The sequence below is a fragment of the Pseudophryne corroboree genome, chromosome 9, assembly GCF_028390025.1.
Source record: "Pseudophryne corroboree isolate aPseCor3 chromosome 9, aPseCor3.hap2, whole genome shotgun sequence".
Lineage (NCBI taxonomy): Eukaryota > Metazoa > Chordata > Amphibia > Anura > Myobatrachidae > Pseudophryne > Pseudophryne corroboree.
Window position 1 is genome coordinate 266722525 of NC_086452.1, and position 20333 is coordinate 266742857.

A 20333-nucleotide genomic window follows, 5' to 3' on the forward strand; every position below is an offset into this window, starting at 1 on the left:
CAGTATATTGCAGTCCTGAGTACATGGAATAGACTCCTCAGGAGAAGATAAACACTCTGCAGCAAAGGACACAGAGTCCTTAGACATGGTAATGTGGGATATACACACACACAGGAAAATGTCAGATACAGTTTCCCCCCAGAGTACCTTCAGAGAGTCACAGAGTCTAAGGAGCCAGCCACCCAGCGCCCCTGTGGGCAGTTATTATGATAAAAGCCCGGCGCTAACTAACTAGCCTGAATAGGTTAATTAGTACTGACAATACACTTCCTCCCTGTCTATAACACCCTGGTACCGCAGAGGATAACTGAAGTTATGTGGAGGGTCAGCGCTCCCTGTCAGCGTCTTCCTTCTATGTCTGCAGGGAGAAAAATGGTGCTGGCGAGTGCTGTATCCGCTCTGAGGAGAAGCCCCGTAGCTTCCCGCACAAATTTGATTATACTGGCCGGACGTTTACTATGCTAACAGCGGGATTAGCCCGTTAGCTACTTTGACCAGTTTAGGGTGTCGCGCTGGCCCAGGACGCCCCTCCAAGCGCCTACGCTAAGTGTTGCTGAGCTTTCATGGAGCGCAGCCTGTCACAGCTGCGCTCCCACCCTTGTGCCGCCATACTTCTAGAGTTGGTTCCTACACCCCCACCCCTTAAGTCCGACGAAGCAGGAAGGCTGCTGCCAGCAGCCTTCCTGTAACCTAATGCTCTAATAAAACAAAAACACAATTCTAAACGGAGTCTGGTAGGAGGTGCATAGAGGGAGGAGCCAGCCCACACTTTTAATATCTTAAAGTGCTCATGGCTCCTAGTGGACCCATCTATACCCCATGATACTAATGTGGACCCCAGCATCCTCTAGGACGTAAAATAAATATATAATTGTTTCAGTCATTAATGATCAAACAACTTCTGGCCATAAAGCAGAAAAAAACAACTTGTTTTGGTGGATACAGAATGCTACTATAATAATGTATTCATTAGCATTGTTATGTTCAATTTACCTAAATAGTCAGAAAATGGAACAGAGAAAAAATACCTTGTTTAAAAAAGTTATAACATGGTTCTTGGTATCTTCGGTACTCAAACTTTGTGGGACAATTTCTTCATGTCTTGTTTCCTATAAAAGCAAACATTTCTGGATAATAAAAACATCAAAGAAGAGCTATACAGGTTGAGTATCCCATATCCAAATATTCCGAAATACGGAATATTCCGAAATACTGACTTTTTTGAGTGAGAGTGAGATAGTGAAATCTTTGTTTTCTGTGGCTCAATGTACTCAAACTTTGTTTAATACACAAAGTTATTAAAAATATTGTATTAAATGAACTTCAGGCTGTGTGTATAAGGTGCATATGAAACATAAATGAATTGTGTGAATGTACACACACTTATTTTAGTGCACAAAGTTATTAAAAATATTGGCTAAAATGACCTTCAGGCTGTGTGTATAAGGTGTGTATGAAACATAAATGCATTCTGTGCTTAGACATGGGTCCCATCGCCATGATATCTCATTATGGTATGTAATTATTCCAAAATACGGAAAAATCCGATATCCAAAATACCTCTGGTCCCAAGCGTTTTGGATAAGGGATACTCAACCTGTAGCTGTACAACTGGTCATGTTTCTACATTATACTGAAATACAGTCATTTATGGTTTAAAAAAGTTGATAAAATCACTTAATTCTGATGATGAAAATGTAACATACTGTACAGTATGTGTTCTCAAGTGTCAGGGACTTCACTTTATCCCTGAATTTTTTTGGAAGGACCCTGCGCTCTAACTATTGTTCAGGGAGCAGTAATTCAACACACTTGGCTGCCTCCACCCGTGATAACATAAAAAAGGGGTTCACGGGTCCCCGCAACATCTTTATGACAACTGCGCACAAGGATTAGAAATATCCAGATCCACGCAGTCTGGGATAATCACTCCCTACTTTGGCAATTTATAACAGTGTATTATTAATATCTCCAATTGCACAGGTTCAGCAACACAATAATTTAAGTTTTTGACCCACCGGATTCTGGTTTCTATATCCAGGGACTTAACTAGTGTTGTGTGAACGGTGCCGTTGCACAAAGAGCAGGACTGTGAGAATGGCACCAATGTTACCCCGCTGTACCTACCTCTGGCCAGCAAGGTGCCTGAAATGGGCACCCTACAGCCAGAATCACAGCGGCAGTGCCGACCAGACGTGCATGCTGCACCCTCAATAGCCACTTTTTCTTGGAGTTACCAACCCTGCATGACATTGTGACGTCTGCATGATTGGACAGGAGAATCCTTTGCCCAAATTCAGCGTCGGTAGAGGCAAAGGTATCCATGGCATAATGTCTAATGAATGTGTTAATGGAAGACCATGTGGCTGCCTTGCATATCTGTTCTGCTGAAGCACCACGATGTGCTGCCCATGATGGACTTATCTTACGAGTAGAGTGAGCAGAGACATTAGCCGGAACAGGGAGATCAGCTTGAGAATATGCTTCTGAAATCGTCATCCGAAGCCACCTTGCCAGTGTCTGCTTATCAGCAGGCCATCCTCTCCTGTGAAATCCATAGAGAACGAAGAGAGAATCTGTCTTTCTGATGGCACTGGTACGATCCACGTAGATCCTTAAGACACGAACCACGTCCAGCGATGCATCGTCCGCAGAAAGGCCAGGTTTCTGGAAAGCCAGGACTACAATCTCTTCGTTAAGGTGAAATTTAAACACCACCTTGGGAAGATACCCAGATCTAGTTCTAAGAACAGCTCTATCTGGATAAAACATCAGAAATGGTAGACGACATAACAATGCCCCTAAATCTGATACTCTTCTAGCTGACGAGAGCTTTAGCTGTCAACCATTTAAGATCCACTTTATTAAGTGGTTCAAATGGGGCAACTTGAAGGGCCTTTAGGACTAAATTTAAGTCCCAAGGCACTGTAGGAGGAATAAAAGGAGGTTGAATGTGCAGCACTCCCTGGAAAAAAGTACGCACATCCTGTAAGTTGTCAATTTTCTTTTGGAAACATACAGACAATGCTGACACTTGCACTCTCAAGGAAGCCACCTTCAAACCTGTATCCATTCCTGCCTGAAGGAATGCCAAGACCCTGGAAACTCTGAAAGACATAGGGTCCATATTCCATTCACTGCACCAATGAATATAGGTTTGCCATATTCGGTGATAAATGCGAGCTGAGGAAGGTTTCCTTGCTCTGAGCATAGTTTGAATTATCTGTTGTGAGAATCCTCTTGACTTCAGGATAGAGGTTTCAAGAGCCACGCAGTCAAAGACAGTCGATCCAGATGTCTGTGATAACAAGGACCCTGTATCAGTAGATCTGAATGTTGAGGGAGCAGAATTGGAGCATCCATCGACATTCTCTGCAAATCTGTGTACCAATGTCTTCTGGGCCAAGCCGGAGCTATTAGTATCATGGCACCTTTTCCTTGCTTTATCTTTCTCACGACCCTGGGTAATAAGGCGATTGGAGGAAACACATAAGCCAGATGAAATTCCCATCTCACCAACAGGGCATCCACAAAGATCGCTCTGGGATCCTTTGTTCTTGACCCGTATGTGGGAACGGGACGCCATGAGATCTCTCTTTGGCAACCCCCACTTGTCTAGTAGAGTCTGGAAGACCTCCGGGTAAAGAGCCCATTCGCTTTCCTGAATGGCGTGTCGACTGAGAACAACCGCTTCCCAGTTTAGGACTCCTGGAACAAACACTGCGGACAAGTCTGGATGATCAAGTTCTGCCCACTTTAGTGTGTGACTTACCTCCTTCATATCTTTTTGGCTGCGAGTTCCTCCCTGATGGCTGAGGTACGCTACTGCCATCGCATTGTCCGAGCAGATCTGAACTGGTTTTCCCCGAAGAATGTCCTTTGCCTGAATCAGTGCCAAGTATATGGCCCGAAGTTCCAATATATTTATTGGCAGGCAATCTTCTTCCTTGGTCCATTGCCCCTGGACACGAAACCTGCCTGACACTGCTCCCCAGCCCTGGAGACTGGTATCCATTGTCAGAATTTCCCAATCTGATATCCAAAAGGGTCTCCCCTTGTCCAGATGGGATGTCTGTAGCCACCACGCTAATGACCTTCTTACTTCCATCGTAAGGACCATAGTCTGCGTTTTTATCATCTGATGCAACCCATTCCATTTGGCAAGGATCAGATGCTGCAGAGGCCTCGAGTGGAACTGTGCATACTCCACCATGTCGAATGTTGACACCATCAATCACATAACACGCACTGCTGCGTGAATGGATACCTTTTGACTGTGTAGCAACTCCTGAATACTTGACTGAACTTTGGATATCTTGTTCAAAGTAAAATTACTCTCTGAAGGCTTGAATCCAGTACTGTCCCCAAGTGAGTCATCCGCTGTGATGGAAACAGAGACGATTTTGCCCAATTTATGAGCCACCCCTGCCTTTGCAAACACGTTATTGTCTGTTGCAGATGATTTAGGAGCAATTCCTGAGACTGTGCCAGGATTAACAGATTGTCGAGGTATGGAAAAATGATTATACCCTGCTGGCGGAGATAAGCTGCCATTACCACCATAATTTTGGTAACTACTCTGGGGGCTGTGGCTAACCCGAAAGGTAGGGCCTTGAACTGGAAATGCTGTTGGAGGATAGCGATCCTGAGATAGCACTGAAGGGACAGTGCTATAGGAACATGTAGGTAAGCATCCTGGATAACCAGGGATACCATATAATCCCCTGGCTCCATGTCCAAAATGATGGAACGTAAAGTTTCCATATGAAGCCGAGGTACCCAAATGTATTTGGTTCAGCACTTTGAGATTGAGAATGGGCTGGAATGACCCATTTGGCTTCTGAACTAGAAACAGGTTGGAGTAAAAACCCTGTCATCATTGTGCAGGAGGAACTGGAATGATTACTCCTGACTGAAGCAATTTCTGAACTGCCTCTTGCAAATCCCTGTCCTTCGTCTCTACCCAAGAAAGGCTGGTACAAAAAAAAACCTTCAAGGGTGCTTCCTGAAGGCAAAAGCATAATCTTGAGATACTGCTTTCTGCACCCAGGCATCTGTGGTAGACTGCTGCCAGATCTGTGCAAACTGAAGAAGTCGCGCGCCCCACCCTGGGATCCCCCAGGTGGAGGCCCGCACCATCAGGCTGATGGCTTAGTTTCTGTTTTACCAACCGGTCCTCTGGTAGCCCATTGCTTTTTAGTCTTACCAGACTTGTTGTACTGAGGCTGCCTGCCATCACTTTTTCCTTTAGCTTTTCCCTGAGATCGAAAGGGCGAAAAAGCTGGAACTTTAGGTTTGAATTTGTATGTGGAAGGAAACTTTACCTTCTTGGAGTCTGCTTCTGACTCCAAAATATCTGTCAATTCTTTACCAAAAAGAGTATCTCCAGAAAAAGGCAAAGATTCAAAAACCTTCTTAGATTCTGAATCAGCTTTCCACGTACGTAGCCAAACTGCTCTACGAGCAGCTATTGTTGACGCTGATGCCCTGGAGGCAATAGTACCCATATCCAATGCTGATTCTTCCAAGAACATCGCAGCCTGTTTTGTATGTGTATATGACATTTTTGCTCTCTAGATGCCATTGAAAGATCCCCCGCCAATGCATCAGCCCAGGCAGCCACTGCCTTTGCCATCCAAGCTGAACCCATGGCTGGCCTTATGACTGCCCCAGACAGGGAAAAAATTGTTTTTAAAAAACCATCCACTCTCCTATCCGTGACATAATTTAATGATGTTGAAGGCAGAGGTAATGTAGATATTTGCACTAATCGAACCACATGCGTATCTACCTTGGGAGCCATCTCCCTTTTGAAACTATCCCCAGCTGGAAGAGTATAATTGGAATTCCATTTACTAGGAATTCTAAATTTCTTATTGGGTGTAGCCCAAGCATCTTCCATGATTTCAGTCAGCTGATCTGACCACGGAAACTCAGTTTTAACTGTTTTAGGACGTTTAAACACAGGTGCCTTGGTTTTTAACACAGGCTCTGCTGAATACTCTAAGGATAGAATGGCTTTAATTGCTTTAATTAACTCAGCTATATCAACCGAGCAGAGATCTTCCTCTTCCTATGCCGAAGCAGAATTTATTGAGCTTTTATCCTCTGATGAATCCTCATCTGAAACATGTGCAGCCTGTGAGGATGAAGATTTACTTACCACTGGCTTCTCAGCTTGTTTCTTTTGAGAGGCTGATGCTGGAAGTAATAAACTGCAGGTGGGAAGCTGCATGTAAGGGTTAATCGTGTAACCTATCCCTGGTACAGGAGTTGGAATTATCCGTTCCGCTATACTGGATAATGTCTGTGCAAACATAGCCCAAGGTGGATCAACCTGCACCTGAATCTACTTTGTATTTTTCAGGAGACCCTGGTTAAAGCTAAAACAATTTGCACACAAACCATCCTGAACCAGATCGTGAGAGGTTAACCCAGCTTTGCAAGACAAACATGATATGAGTGTTGGTGTTGCTGTGAGTATATATTCCTCACCTTTGCCACTCTTAGAGATGATAAATAATCAACACTTCCAGTGTACTACACAATTTGTGACTGTAATCACTTTAAACTTTTTAAAGTGACATACAATCCGACCCTAGCCTGCTATGCACCAGCATTGAGGATCGGAATAGAAAAAAACTGACAGGATATATAGTAAAGTCAGCAATCACACTAGCAGTCAGTCACGTTATACATTAGTATAATAAGCAATATGAGAACATCATCAACTACAAATACATTTCAAGTATGTAGGAGAACCTATTACTGAATCATGTTTAAACAGAGCTACCGGACCTGAACCCCTATAGTTAGTGTTAGGGACTTACCCAATGAGAGGCTACCTTGATGCGGTGGGTAAGCTCAAAGCCCTGGCCAGGAATATGCTAAGTGCCTCTGGTTATTACAGGTTGAGCTAGTGTGAGACAGTGCACCTGCTACTTTTTCCCTCTGTACATTGTATTAAGTCTCAAGCAGAGTAGCACCTCATTGCCTAATTAAGGTGTGCAAATTAGGGCCCCCTTCCCTTAAACAGAGCTACCGCATAGCGAAAGAACCACAGTAATAGTATACAGACTCATATGCAATAGGCACTTATCTAACTATTCATACTCAAAAGGTAGATAGAGACTTAGGGGATCAAGCAAACGCCTGTGCAGCAGAGTGCCTGCAAAACCATTTTGTGCAAAACAAGACCAGCCCTGAACTTACTCTTCGTGTGCGATGAGTCTAACGTTGGAGGGTTGGCTTTTGACGTCACACACCCGCCCAGCCACGCCTGCGGTTTCCCTGGCACGCCTGTGTTGTTCTAAGCACTCCCTGAAAACGGTCAGTTACCACCCAGAAACTCCCCTTTCCTGTCAATCTTCTTGCGGCCGCAAGTGCGAATGAAAACGTTGCTAGAACCTGTGCAAAACCACAAAGGCCTTTGTATCCGTATGTCGTGCGTGCACAATGCGGTGCATGCGCAGAAATGCCGATTTTTAGCCTGATCGCTGCGAACAACGGCAGCTAGCAATCAACTCGGAATGACCCCATTAGCGTTGTATTACCCATATTCAGTTGAGTGGGATACAGAAAGACTCATTCCGCTTCCAGGACCGATCAATACGTTTGTGAACGCTGAGTGGATCCAGACGCTACTAGTGTACACTGCCGCTCCATAAACCTATAGTGAACACAGATGCACCAGTCACACAGCCGCCAATGTTGCAACTGGGCCCCCTTCGTATACAGCATCTGAGACGGAAGCGGGAAAACAGTTCATAGCGGGAGACTCGGAAGAAACTGGTCATGAACCGGGCGAAATGGCGACCAGGAGAGCGTCTGACTCCTCACTGCTGACATCAACCCTAGGGATCGCGGCCTCACACTATTCCTGGAGTCTATAATCCCTAATGCCTAGCGCTGGTGCACCCGCAGTGGTAGCCACGTCAGCGACTGTGTGGTAGTCTCTTCCCAAACAGTGTGGCTGTGTCCGTATTCCCCTTCTTAGCGGAACTGATGACTTACCTTCTCCCTGTGCTCCGTCCCTAGACTGGTAACGTCTGCTGGACCTGCTAGTATATCCGATACAGACGTCCGCCAAAACAGCACTGTACTCGTGGGTAAGCGTTGCCGCAACCCGGCGGGGAGTTGTTGGAGCGACTCTTTCTAAGGTACGTATAAGACGCTTTTTAGAAAGATCACTCAAGAAAAAATAGTAAAGACTATAAAAATAAAATAAGAAAGCTTAGGGCTGCTAGACTGATTTGCCTGAGCCAGGAGGCGGGGAAATATGGACTGCCCATTGCATGCTGGGAGGCCGAAAAGCTTTGAGCGATTGTTGCAAATCCGCTGTCGCTTCATCATATCCCAATGTTATCCTGTGGATAACCTGTGTACCCTGCCGGAGAAAAATGAGATACAGGCTCTTATAGGATAAGGCCCCCAATTCTGAAACACGTCTGGCGGAGGCTAATGCTAGCAACATGACAGTCTTCTGTCCAGATTGGGAACCACGAAAAGACTCAAGTAGAATCCTCTTGCTTGTAGCTAAGGGGGGACCGGAACAATGACTTCTGTTGAAAGATGTTTTTGTATGGCCTCTTGTAATGTAACTTTTGCTACAGGTGAAGCTGGTAAGCCTGACCTGAAGAATCTGAGAGGAGGGAGTTCCTGGAATTCCAGCCGGTATCCTTGGGATATGAGGTCCCTCACCCAAGGATCCCGGCAGGACTCTGCCCATTTGTGGGCGAAGTGTTGAAGGCGAGCACCTACCTGAAAGTCGCCTTGCTGTTAGAGGCCAACCTTCACGTGGAGGGCTTCGTGGAAGAGGATCCTAAAGTCTGGTCTGCAGGTTCAGCAGGTTTACGGGACTTACCGCATGATCCTCTAGCAGTATTGGAGGCACCTCTGGCCCTGCCTCTGAATCTGGCCACCCGAAAGGACTGCAGGGAGGGTCAAGAGTAGGGACGCCTGGCAGGTGGCGGAGCAGACGGCAGATATGTGGATTTACCTGCAGTTGCCTGAGATATCCACTTGTTCAGTTCTTCCCCAAACAGGGCATCACCTGTAAAAGGAAAGTTTTCAACTCCTTTTTTGGAATCAGCATCTGCTGACCATTGACGCAGCCACAGGGCTCTACGAGCCGATACTGCCATAGCAGTGATATAGCCATTAATGATACTAAGTTCCTTAACAGCCTCACTCAACGTTTGCAGCATCCTGGATGTGTTGTAGTAATGTAACTATCTCTTCCTGACGAAGTGTGAGCAACCCTTTCAAAATTTCATCAGACCATTTTACCATGGCTCTAGAAATCCAGCCGCACACTATAGTAGGGTGTTGGGCTACACCTGCTGCAGTATAAATTGATTTAAGAGTGGTTTCAATTTTGCGATCAGCTGAGTCTGTAAGGGAAACAGCCCCAGGTACAGGTGAAACAATCTTACGTGACAGCCTGGACACAGGTATCCATTGTCGGCGGGGTTTCCCAGACTTTCCTATCCTCTGTAGGGAAAGGGAATGAATTTAACACCCGTTTAGGCGTAATACATTTCTTTTCAGGATTAATCCATGCTGCCCTGGCCAGGGTATCTAATTCTTTAGAGACCGGGAAGGTTGCAGAAGACTTTGGCTTCACATTAAAATACAATTCCTCTGCCTGCTCTTCCTCCTTATTAGGGATGTTAAGCACCTCTCTAATGGCATAAATGAGAGCTTCAACACCCGGGAACAGGGAATCATCCTCGTCCACCTCAGCCTCTCTCTCATCAAGCTCTTGTAGTTCAGTATCAGATTGTAACAATTGAGGGAGAGTGCATTTGTGAGAGACCAACTGAAGAGCCTGCCTGTGGTTGGCAGTAGTTACCATAAACATGTCCACAGTTTGTTTCAGGACTTGCCTTTCTTGCTTAGCCGTAGCCAACTCTGAATTAATATTGGAAATCATAGTTTTAAATGATTCCATCCACTCTGGTGCCTGCACATCACTACCTTGTGAAGGAATTGAGCATTGGGTACACATAAGTGATCCCTGTGAGGAAGGTGTAAACCTAGCCTTGCATAAAGTACACAAAGACTTATAAGCAGACATGCTTGAGCAGAAAGTACACAGATTAGTAAGAAAAACACTGCAGTATTAGTGAGATATACACACTAACCCAGACTACCCTGAATGGAGTGACACAGAGAGATATGGGAAACAGCACACTACACCACAGACCGAGCAGCACCCTGCTGGGTGACCTCTGAGTGTAATTTTCTACACAGCAGTAAACCGCTGATAATGAGCTTCCCCATCACTATAACCCCCTGGTACCAGTTTAAAATGGTGATTCAGTGGGTCTTGGAGGAACAGTCTCCACGTGCAGCATGAGCAGCAGCAGGAAATGGCGCAGCTTGGCTTGTGGTCCTGCTCTCCGAGAAGCCCTGCCACCATAATGGCGCACGGTAGTATTTTTATACTGGCTCTCCTTATAGAGTGTGTAAAACGAGAGTATTTAGCCCCCGTTTACGGTTGCCAGTCTGGGTACTCAGTGTGCACTGCAGCCCGGAGCCGGGTGAACACTGTCCCTCATGCCGCTATCATGCACCGGGGACCCGCTAACCGGGTCCCCGGTGTAACACTCACCGCACCTATCTTCGGCATCTGTTAAGGGGTGGCGGCATGCTGCCGGCATGGGCTCACCCTCTGGGAGTGTGAGAAAATCACCTCAGGAGCTCAGTGTCCTGTCAGCTTGGATGACGAACCCTTAACTCTAAGGAAGATGGTTCGATCTCCCCCTTCCTTAAGTCCCACGATGCAGGCAGACTGGTGCCAACCAGTGTGCCCGTAAATAATAAACTAAAATAAATTTCTGAAGAGAACTCTCTGGAGAGCAACAGAATGCACCTGGCTCCTTTGGCACATTTTCTAAACTGAGTCTGCTTGGAGGGGCATAGAGGGGAGGAGCCAGCACAAACTATTAGTTTCTTAAAGTGCCAGGCTCCAGTGGACCCGATCTATACCTCATGGTAATCTAGTATTCCCCAGTATCCACTAGGATGTAAGAGAAAGGAGTTTAGCACCCTTTTAGGGATAACAAATTTTTGGTCAGGGTTTAGCCATGCTTCCTTAGCTAGGGTGTTTAATTCTTTTGACATCGGGAATGTGGCAGAGGATTTTGGCTTAACATTAAAATGCAATTCCTCCCCCAGATCTGCTTCCTTAACAGGAATACGAAGCACTTCTCTGATAGCATAAATAAGGGCTTCCACCCCTGAGGTTAAGGAACCTTCCTCCTCCACCTCTACCTCTCCCACATCTTGAGACTCAGAATCCGACTGCAATACCTGAGGGAGAGTGCGCTTAAGCGCGACCTTCAGCGGAGGCTGAGGGGCATGTCTGAGGTCAGATTTTACAGCAAACATAACAGTGTCTATGGACTGTCTTAAGGCTTGCTGTTTCTGCCTAGCAGTGGCTAATTCAGCATTTATATTAGCAAACATTGATTTAAAAGTCTCCACCCACTCAGGCCCTCCGCTGCCACCCTGAGAGGGTATCGAGCACTGGGTACACCGCAGGGAACCTTGTGAGGCTGGTGTGAAATACATGTTACATGAAATACACAATGGTTTGCTGTCAGTCATGTTGCTGTGTCACCACACACAAAAATATATATCTATAAAATGACCATAATATATATATATATATATATATATATATGTATATATCTACATATGTCTTAAAGCCTTACAGCTATATATAACACCCCTATACAGCAGTGACCCGTACCCAGAAATGGGGAGACACAGGGAGAGAATGGGACCAGCACACTACCTCAGCTAGAGCGCACTCCGCTGGGTTATATGTATGTAATGTTTGCAAAGTACAGTAAACTGCACTAGACAGCAGTAACTGCCGTTATTATGCTCCCCTCCGGTCTAAAACCCCACTTGGTACCAGTACTATTGGTGGTTCTAGTGGATTCCTTAAGGAGCAGCTTCTGTGCAGTGTTCAGCAGCAGCCCTGTGTGAAAAATGGTGCTGTTTGCTTCCTGGTCCCGCTCTCCGGGAAGCCCCGCCCCCTTAATGGCGCGCGGTCCCTGCACTATTATTTATACTGGCATGATGGCTTTTTAGCCTATTTTTGCCTTAAACAGCCCTTTTTTTTAATGCAGAGGACCTCTGTATTAACAGAAGTCCTTAACGATGCCAGTTATGGGATCCGGTGGGCACTGCAGCTGAGGCCCGTGACCACCGCCCTAATGCCGCCAAATTTACACCGAAGACCCGCTAACCGGGACCCCGGTGTCTGACTCACCACACCATGGACTTTTCTCTTCGGCATTTGCTCCGGGGTGGCGGCATGCTGCTGGAGTGTGAGATCAGCACCTCAGGAGCTCTGTGTCTTGTCATCGGGGATAAGAACCATTAACCCTGTAGGAAGTTGGTTCTGTCCCCCACTCCCCTACCCCCCGGGGTCCTACGAACCAGGTATACTGGTTGGCAACCAGTATACCTATAAAAAAAATAAACTAAAAGAAATCTCTGAAGAAAACTCTCTGGAGAGCTGTAATGTGCACTCGGCTCCATGTGGCAAATTTTTCTAAACTGGGTTTGAGGAGGGGCATAGAGGGAGAACCCAGCACACACTAAAGATCTCTTAAAGTGCCAGTAGCACCTCAGTACCTTCCCCAGTATCCACTAGGATGTTCGAGAAATAAAAGAACTGTTTAAAAATTGCTGTAGTCACGTGTGGTACAAATCGACACCAGACGTGTGCAGTGTAGATGTTACTTTACATGGTATTGGGGGTCATTCCGAGTTGATCGCTAGATAAAAATGTTCGCAGCGATTAAATGGAAAAGCGGCACTTCTGCGTATGCGGCGCAATGCGCACGCGCGGCGTACTTTCACAACAGCCGATGTAGTTTTACACAAGATTTAGCGAGGCTTTTTATTCGCAATGTCTGCCGCAGAGTGATTGACATGAAGTGGGCGTTTCTGGTTGTGTCAACTGACCATTTTCAGGGAGTGTTCGGAAAAACGCAGGCTTTCCCGAACACCCGGCTGTGATACATGCTTGTAGTCTGACTCCGCAAACAGCGCACCGGCTTGTTTGGAAGTTGCAGCGGCACCTCACCTTGGAAAACTGAGACGTCCGGTTGTCTCCTAGTCGGATCCTTCCACTTGGCACAAGGTTTCCAGCCGGGGGCTCCCATCCATTAAACTCTTCATACGGTGAGATCTATTAAAGGCGCTGATGTCCCCGTAGCGTGCAGCTACAAACCATTACATTGCTGTATACGGCTGGGACTGAGACTTTGTATCACACTCACCTGCAGTGAGCATGCAATCAGGACACTATATATTAAGCGGAGGGGTTCTGAATTCAAGGAACAATGCCACGTAAAGTAACATCTATACTGCACACGTCTAGTGTCCATTTGTACCACACGTGACAACAGCAATTTTTAAACAGCTCTTTTATTTTTATTCTCTTTGTGCACAGAGAAATATTATAATTGATCCACCTCAGGTTTAATAATCTAATGGTAATTTTAGAGAAAATATGTTTCTAAACTGTATGTTTCTATATCACCATTAAGATCTATATAGGTGGTTGTTTATCTTTATGTTTTAGTGCTGTCATTTTTTTAAGAATTCATGCATAAAAAATAAAAAATACATAAAATAAAAAATCAAATTGGTTTCATGTGTCCCACCCAGTTCGTTGCCTGATATTTAGTACTGTATTAGCACATAGTGACATTTGATAATTTCTTTTAGTGCAAGATAAACAATTATTTTGAAACTAACACAGCTATTCTGCATAAATTGTATGCACCAGAATGTACCTGTTTTTGACTTTACAATAAATATAATAATGCAGCTTATTAACCTTGAAAAAAGGTAAATGACCTACAGAGTTTACAGTGATAGAGCAATATTAATCTCAGTGGATACTGCATAAAACATACCTGTGTGATGGAGTAGGCAAGTTCCCCCTTTAACTCAACCTGTTACTATAACACTGAGTGTTCCCATGTGACACTACTATTACTATAAGCTCACTTTTTTCCCAGCCAGGGAATAAAGGTACTTCCAGCAAACGGAAGGTTTTGTACACCAGCTGTACCTCTTGTAAAAATCCATATAAATTACCCGAATCACACTCTCCTTCCTACATGTACAGTATATAATCGTCCAAAATCTATGTTATATAGAAAGGTGAATATACATACACAGAAATACAGAATATACACCTTGAAAGCAAAATACCTCAGCAAACCGAGTGAAAGCTTCTAATGCATGCTGATTAATTATCCATGTTTCATCTGCAAGGAGCCTGGAGAACAAGTCTGATATCTTTGGTAAAACTGCAGTCTGAAAATAGATTGAAAAATAATCATTATCTCTATTAAAGGGGACTAAAGAACAAAGATCCTGATTCAGAGGTGGACGCATTTAAAACATGGGACGCTAGTTTTAAATCCCTGTATGCATCCTGATGGTGACTGCTGACGGTCGCAGATCAGAATTACTTAGAGATAGGCGTTCCTGGGTGGTGAATGGGGATCGGGGGTGCTGCTTTTGTCAGGTGTACGGGAACATGCCCGTGGCAGGGACTGTGTTGAAAGACGCAGTTCCACTGGTCCTGGCAGTCACGCACAGTGGGACAATCTGAGCAACTATATGGTCTGATGGTGCAGACGATGTCCGCTCAATGGTACAACGATTTGCACACCGCAGTAGATTAGGTTATACAGCCCACGGAATGCGGTATTAGCATAAATGTGCTACTTTATTAGTCTCCTCCTCTGAATAAGGCCATAAGTCCTCATTAGATTAAGATATGTAAACATTATTTCAAATACACAATTTAGCAGAGGAAGCCCAGGACCACAGCATGTTTCTGTGAGCAGATGATTAAATAAAGATGTAGTCAAAATTAATAGTCAAAACTTACAACAATTAAAATGTTTACATCAAAATGTCGACAGTTAATATGTCAACATGGTAAAAATACTGACAACCAAAAGGTCAACATGGACATAAGGTTGACAGTTAAATGTAGATAGTCAAAATGTGGACACACTGAAAATGTTGAGACTTGAGAGTAGTAAGAAAATAACAGTCACTGCTGAAAGCTACAAGCACAAAATGAAAACTGGGAGCGCTGACAGATTTAGCATATATACTGTATTTATTAATGCAGCAATAAAAACAATACTAAAATGTAGGTACCTAAGGTACAAAGAATAAAAATAACAGGATTTTAATACCTACCGGTAAATCCCTTTCTCCTAGTCCGTAGAGGATGCTGGGGTCCACTTCATGACCATGGGGTATAGACGGTTCCGCAGGAGCCATGGGCACTCTAAGACTTTTTAAAGGGTGTGAACTGGCTCCTCCCCACATGCCCCTCCTCCAGACTTCAGTTATAGGAACTGTGCCCAGGGAGACGGACATTTCGAGGAAAGGATTTACTGTAACACTAATGGTGAGAATCATACCAGCTCACACCTCAACCATGCCGCACAACATGGCATTCAACAGAACTCACGCCAACAGGCATGAACCATTACAGCAACATGCTGAAAACTAATATAACACAACTTGTGTAACTCTAATAAACAAAACTGCAGGTAAAGTACGCACTGGGTCGGGCGCCCAGCATCCTCTACGGACTAGGAGAAAAGGATTTACCGGTAGGTATTAAAATCCTGTTTTTTCATACGTCCTAGAGGATGCTGAGGTCCACTTCACGACCATGGGGTTTATACCAAAGCTCCAGTATGGTCGGGAGAGTGCGGATGACCCTGCAGCACCGATTGACCAAACTTGAGGTCCTCATCGGCCAAAGTGTCAAACTTATAAAATGTAGCAAATGTGTTTGACCCTGACCAAGTAGCTACTCGGCAAAGTTGTAATGCCGAGACCCTCCGGGCAGCCGCCCAGGATGAGCCCACCTTCCTAGTAGAATGGGCCTTCACCGACGTCGGTAACGGCAATCCAGCCGTAGAATGAGCGTGCTGAATCGTACCTCTATTCCTTGGGAATGCCCTTTCGGGCTAGGATCCAGCGCTCAATAGCCATGCCGTCAAACGTAGCCGCGGTAAGTCTTGATACACGCACGGCCCCTGCTGTAGCAGGTCCTCGCGAGGAGGAAGAGGCCGAGGATCTTCTATGAGCAACTCCTGAAGATCTGGGTACCAAGCCCGCCATGGCCAGTCTGGGGCAATGAATATTGCTCGAACTCTTGTTCTTCTAATTATCTTGAGAACTTTTGGGATCAGCGGAAGTGGAGGGAAGACATACACCGACCGGAATACCCACTGGGCCACCAGTGCATCCACTGCTATTGCTTGAGGGTCTCTCGACCTGGAACAATATCTCTGAACCTTCTTGTTGAGACGAGATACCATCATGTCTACTTGAGGAACTCCCCAGAGACTTGTCACCTCTGCGAAGACTTCTTGGTGGAGATCGTGTCTGCTGAGCAAGTCTGCTTCCCAGTTGTCCACTCCCGGAATGAAAATCGCCGACAGAGCTCTTACATGTCTTTCTGCCCAGAGGAGAATCCTTGACACCTCTGCCATTGCTCCTCTACTTTTCGTTCCGCCTTGCCTGTTTATGTACGCAACTGCTGTTACATTGTCCGACTGGATCTGCACGGGATGATCTTGAAGAAGATGTACCGCTTGAAGAAGGCTGTTGTAAATGACTCAATTCCAGCACGTTTATGTGAAGGCAGGCTTCCTGACTTGACCATTTTCCCTGGAAGCTTCCCCCCTGAGTGACAGCTCCCCAGCCTCGGAGACTTGAATCCGTGGTTACCAGGACCAGGTCCTGAATCTGCGTCCCTCCAGTAGGTGAGAACTGTGTAGCCACCACAGGAGCGAAATTCTGGCTTTGGATGACAGGATTATCTTCCGGTGCATGTGTAGGTGGGATCCGGACCACTTGTCCAACAGGTCCCACTGGAATACTCTGGCATGGAATCTGCCAAACTGTATGGCCTTGTAGGCCTCCATCATTTTTCCCCAACAACCGAATGCACTGATGGATCGACACACATGTTGGTTTCAGTATCTGTTTGACCATTCTCTGGATTTCCAGAGCCTTTTCCACTGGAAGAAATACTCTCTGAACTTCTGTGTCCAGTATCATCCCGAGAAAAGACAATCTTGTCGTCGGTTCCAACTGTGATTTTGGAAAATTTATGATCCAACCGTGTTGTTGGAGTATGGACAGGGAGAGTGTGATGTTTTGCAGCAACTGCTCCCTTGATCTCGCCTTTATCAGGAGATCGTCCAGATAAGGAATTATATTGACTCCTCTTTGACGAAGGAGGACCATCATCTCCGCCATCACCTTAGTGAATACCCTCGGCGCCGTGGAGAGACCGAAAGGCAACGTCTGGAATTGGTAATGGCAATCCTGAACCGCGAACCTCAGATAAGCCTGGTGAGGAGGATAAATTGGAACATGCAGGTAAGCATCCTTTTTGTCTACTGACACCATGAAGTCCCTCTCCTCCAGACTGGAAATCACTGCTCTCAGTGATTCCATTTTGAACTTGAACCTTTTCAAGTAGAGATTCAGATTTTTTAGGTTTAAAATCGGTCTGACCGAGCCGTCCGGCTTCGGAACTACAAAGAGGCTTGAATAAAATCCCTCTCCTTGTAGTGACAAGGGTACCAGGACTATGACCTAATCCTGACATAATTTTTTAATTGCCGTTGTTACTGCCTCTCTTTCTGGAAGAAGGACGATTTGAAAAATCGGCATGGGGGGACGTCTTGAAACTCCAGCTTGTACCATCATCAGACTGAGGAAGCCGCCGATGTAAGTAGGCAGTGAAACGCGTCTCGGTACCTGACCTGCCAGTGACAACTTTATCAACCACTTGAGTCCAGTACTGGGAAGAAACTCTGAAGGATCTCCGGATAAGGCTCGTTGTAAAAGGGTATTTGGCACCAGAGCCGGGAGGACTTTAAAACGGAACCCAGGAGGCGTAGTGGTAATTAATTATAACATGGCCATGTTTTATAAAATCCGATGTGAGATTCATTAATTCTGCTGCTCCAAGTAATTCACATGTATGCATGCACAAGTGACTAATCCACTGCTGCTATAAATAGATCAGCACCAATTCTAAGGGAGATAAAAAGCTACTGAAAGTTATATGTGAGATGAACTTTTGAAAGCAAGTTTCCATTATATTGATCTCCTTTTGATTAAGTGCCTTTATAACAGCTGCCTTATACTAAAACATCAAGGAAAGGATACAGCATCAATCTGAGCGAAAATAAGGGATTGAACATCGGACTCAGCTGTTGCAGCTTGTAGCAATTAAGTGAAACACTGTGAATTAATTGTAACGGATTGTATCCTATGTGCACTAAAAGCGATAGCTAAATTATTATATGGAGCAGAGTATTGAATGATCCTATTAGGTGTGTCATGAATTTTTAATCTATGTCATTGTGGTTTTTAGTTATTTTTATATGCAAAAATAAGATTTTACTTACCGGTAAATCTATTTCTCGTAGTCCGTAGTGGATGCTGGGGACTCCGTAAGGACCATGGGGATAGACGGGCTCCGCAGGAGACATGGGCACTTTAAGAAAGAATTTAGGTTTTGGTGTGCACTGGCTCCTCCCTCTATGCCCCTCCTCCAGACCTCAGTTAGAGAAACTGTGCCCAGAAGAGCTGACAGTACAAGGAAAGGATTTTGGTAATCCAGGGCAAGATTCATACCAGCCACACCAATCACACCGTATAACAAGTGATAACAACCAGTTAACAGTATGACAAAAAACAGAGCATCAGGTCCAACCCTGATGCAACCATAACTTAACCCTTATTGAAGCAATAACTATATACAAGTATTGCAGAAGAAGTCCGCACTTGGGACGGGCGCCCAGCATCCACTACGGACTACGAGAAATAGATTTACCGGTAAGTAAAATCTTATTTTCTCTAACGTCCTAGTGGATGCTGGGGACTCCGTAAGGACCATGGGGATCATACCAAAGCTCCCAAATGGGCGGGAGAGTGCGGATGACTCTGCAGCACCGATTGAGCAAACACAAGGTCCTCCTCAGCCAGGGTATCAAACTTGTAGAACTTTGCAAAAGTGTTTGAACCTGACCAAGTAGCCGCACGGCAAAGCTGTAATGCCAAGACCCCTCGGGCAGCTGCCCAAGAAGAGCCCACCTTCCTAGTGGAATGGGCCTTAACTGATTTTGACAGCGGCAATCCAGCCGTAGAATGAGCCTGCTGAATCGTGTTACAGATCCAGCGAGCAACAGTTTGCTTTGAAGCAGGAGCACCAAGCTTGTTGGAAGCATACAGGATAAACAAAGACTCTGTTTTCCTGACCCTAGCCATTCTGGCTACATAAACCTTCAAAGCCCTGACCACATCAAGTAACTCGGAATCCTCCAAGTCAGTAGTAGCCACAGGCACCACAATAGGTTGGTTTATATGAAAGGATGAAACCACTTTCGGCAGAAAATGTGGACGGGTCCGCAATTATGCTCTATCCGCATGGAAAACCAGATAGGGGCTTTTATGTGACAAAGCCGCCAACTCTGACACACGCCTAGCCGAAGCCAAGGCTAATAGCATGACCACCTTCCACGTGAGATATTTCAACTCCACCGTTTTGAGTGGTTCAAACCAGTGGGATTTCAGGAAACTCAACACCACGTTAAGATCCCAAGGTGCCACTGGAGGCACAAAAGGGGGCTGAATATGCAGCACTCCCTTTACAAACGTCTGAACTTCAGGTAGAGAAGCCAACTCTTTTTGAAAGAAAATGGATAGGGCCGAAATCTGGACCTTAATGGAACCCAATTTTAGACCCAAATTCACTCCGGACTCTAGGAAGTGAAGGAAACGGCCCAGCTGGAATTCTTCCGTAGGAGCATTCCTAGCCTCACACCAAGCAACATATTTTCGCCATATACGGTGATAATGTTGAGCTGTCACGTCCTTCCTAGCCTTTATCAGCATAGGAATGACCTCATCCGGAATGCCTTTCTCTGCTAGGATCTGGCGTTCAACCGCCATGCCGTCAAACGCAGCCGCGGTAAGTCTTGGAACAGACAGGGCCCCTGTTGCAACATGTCCTGTCTTAGAGGAAGAGGCCACGGGTCCTCTGTGAGCATTTCTTGCAGATCTGGATACCAAGTCCTTAGTGGCCAATCTGGAACAATGAGTATTGTTCTCACTCCTCTTTTTCTTATTATCCTCAGCACCTGGGGTATGAGAGGAAGAGGAGGAAATACATAGACTGTCTGGAACACCCACGGTGTCACCAGGGCGTCTACAGCTATCGCCTGAGGGTCTCTTGA

General features: G+C 45.5%; 1 protein-coding gene and 1 long non-coding RNA gene across 5 annotated transcripts in view; one reads left to right on the top strand and one right to left on the bottom strand.

The window, feature by feature from the left end:
- The window catches only part of FIRRM (FIGNL1 interacting regulator of recombination and mitosis), a 926412-nt gene that overhangs the window by 108702 nt on the left and 797377 nt on the right, over positions 1-20333 (bottom strand). For all 4 annotated transcript variants that reach the window (XM_063940283.1, XM_063940285.1, XM_063940284.1 and 1 more), the window contains 2 exons: positions 14248-14352; positions 1029-1109 (listed from right to left, as the gene is read on the bottom strand). In XM_063940283.1, the coding sequence (XP_063796353.1) occupies positions 1029-1109; positions 14248-14352 (186 nt within the window). The remainder of the gene's footprint in view (positions 1-1028; positions 1110-14247; positions 14353-20333) is intronic.
- The window catches only part of LOC134957994 (uncharacterized), a 250730-nt gene that overhangs the window by 70642 nt on the left and 159755 nt on the right, over positions 1-20333 (top strand). The gene's annotated exons all lie outside the window — the stretch shown is intronic.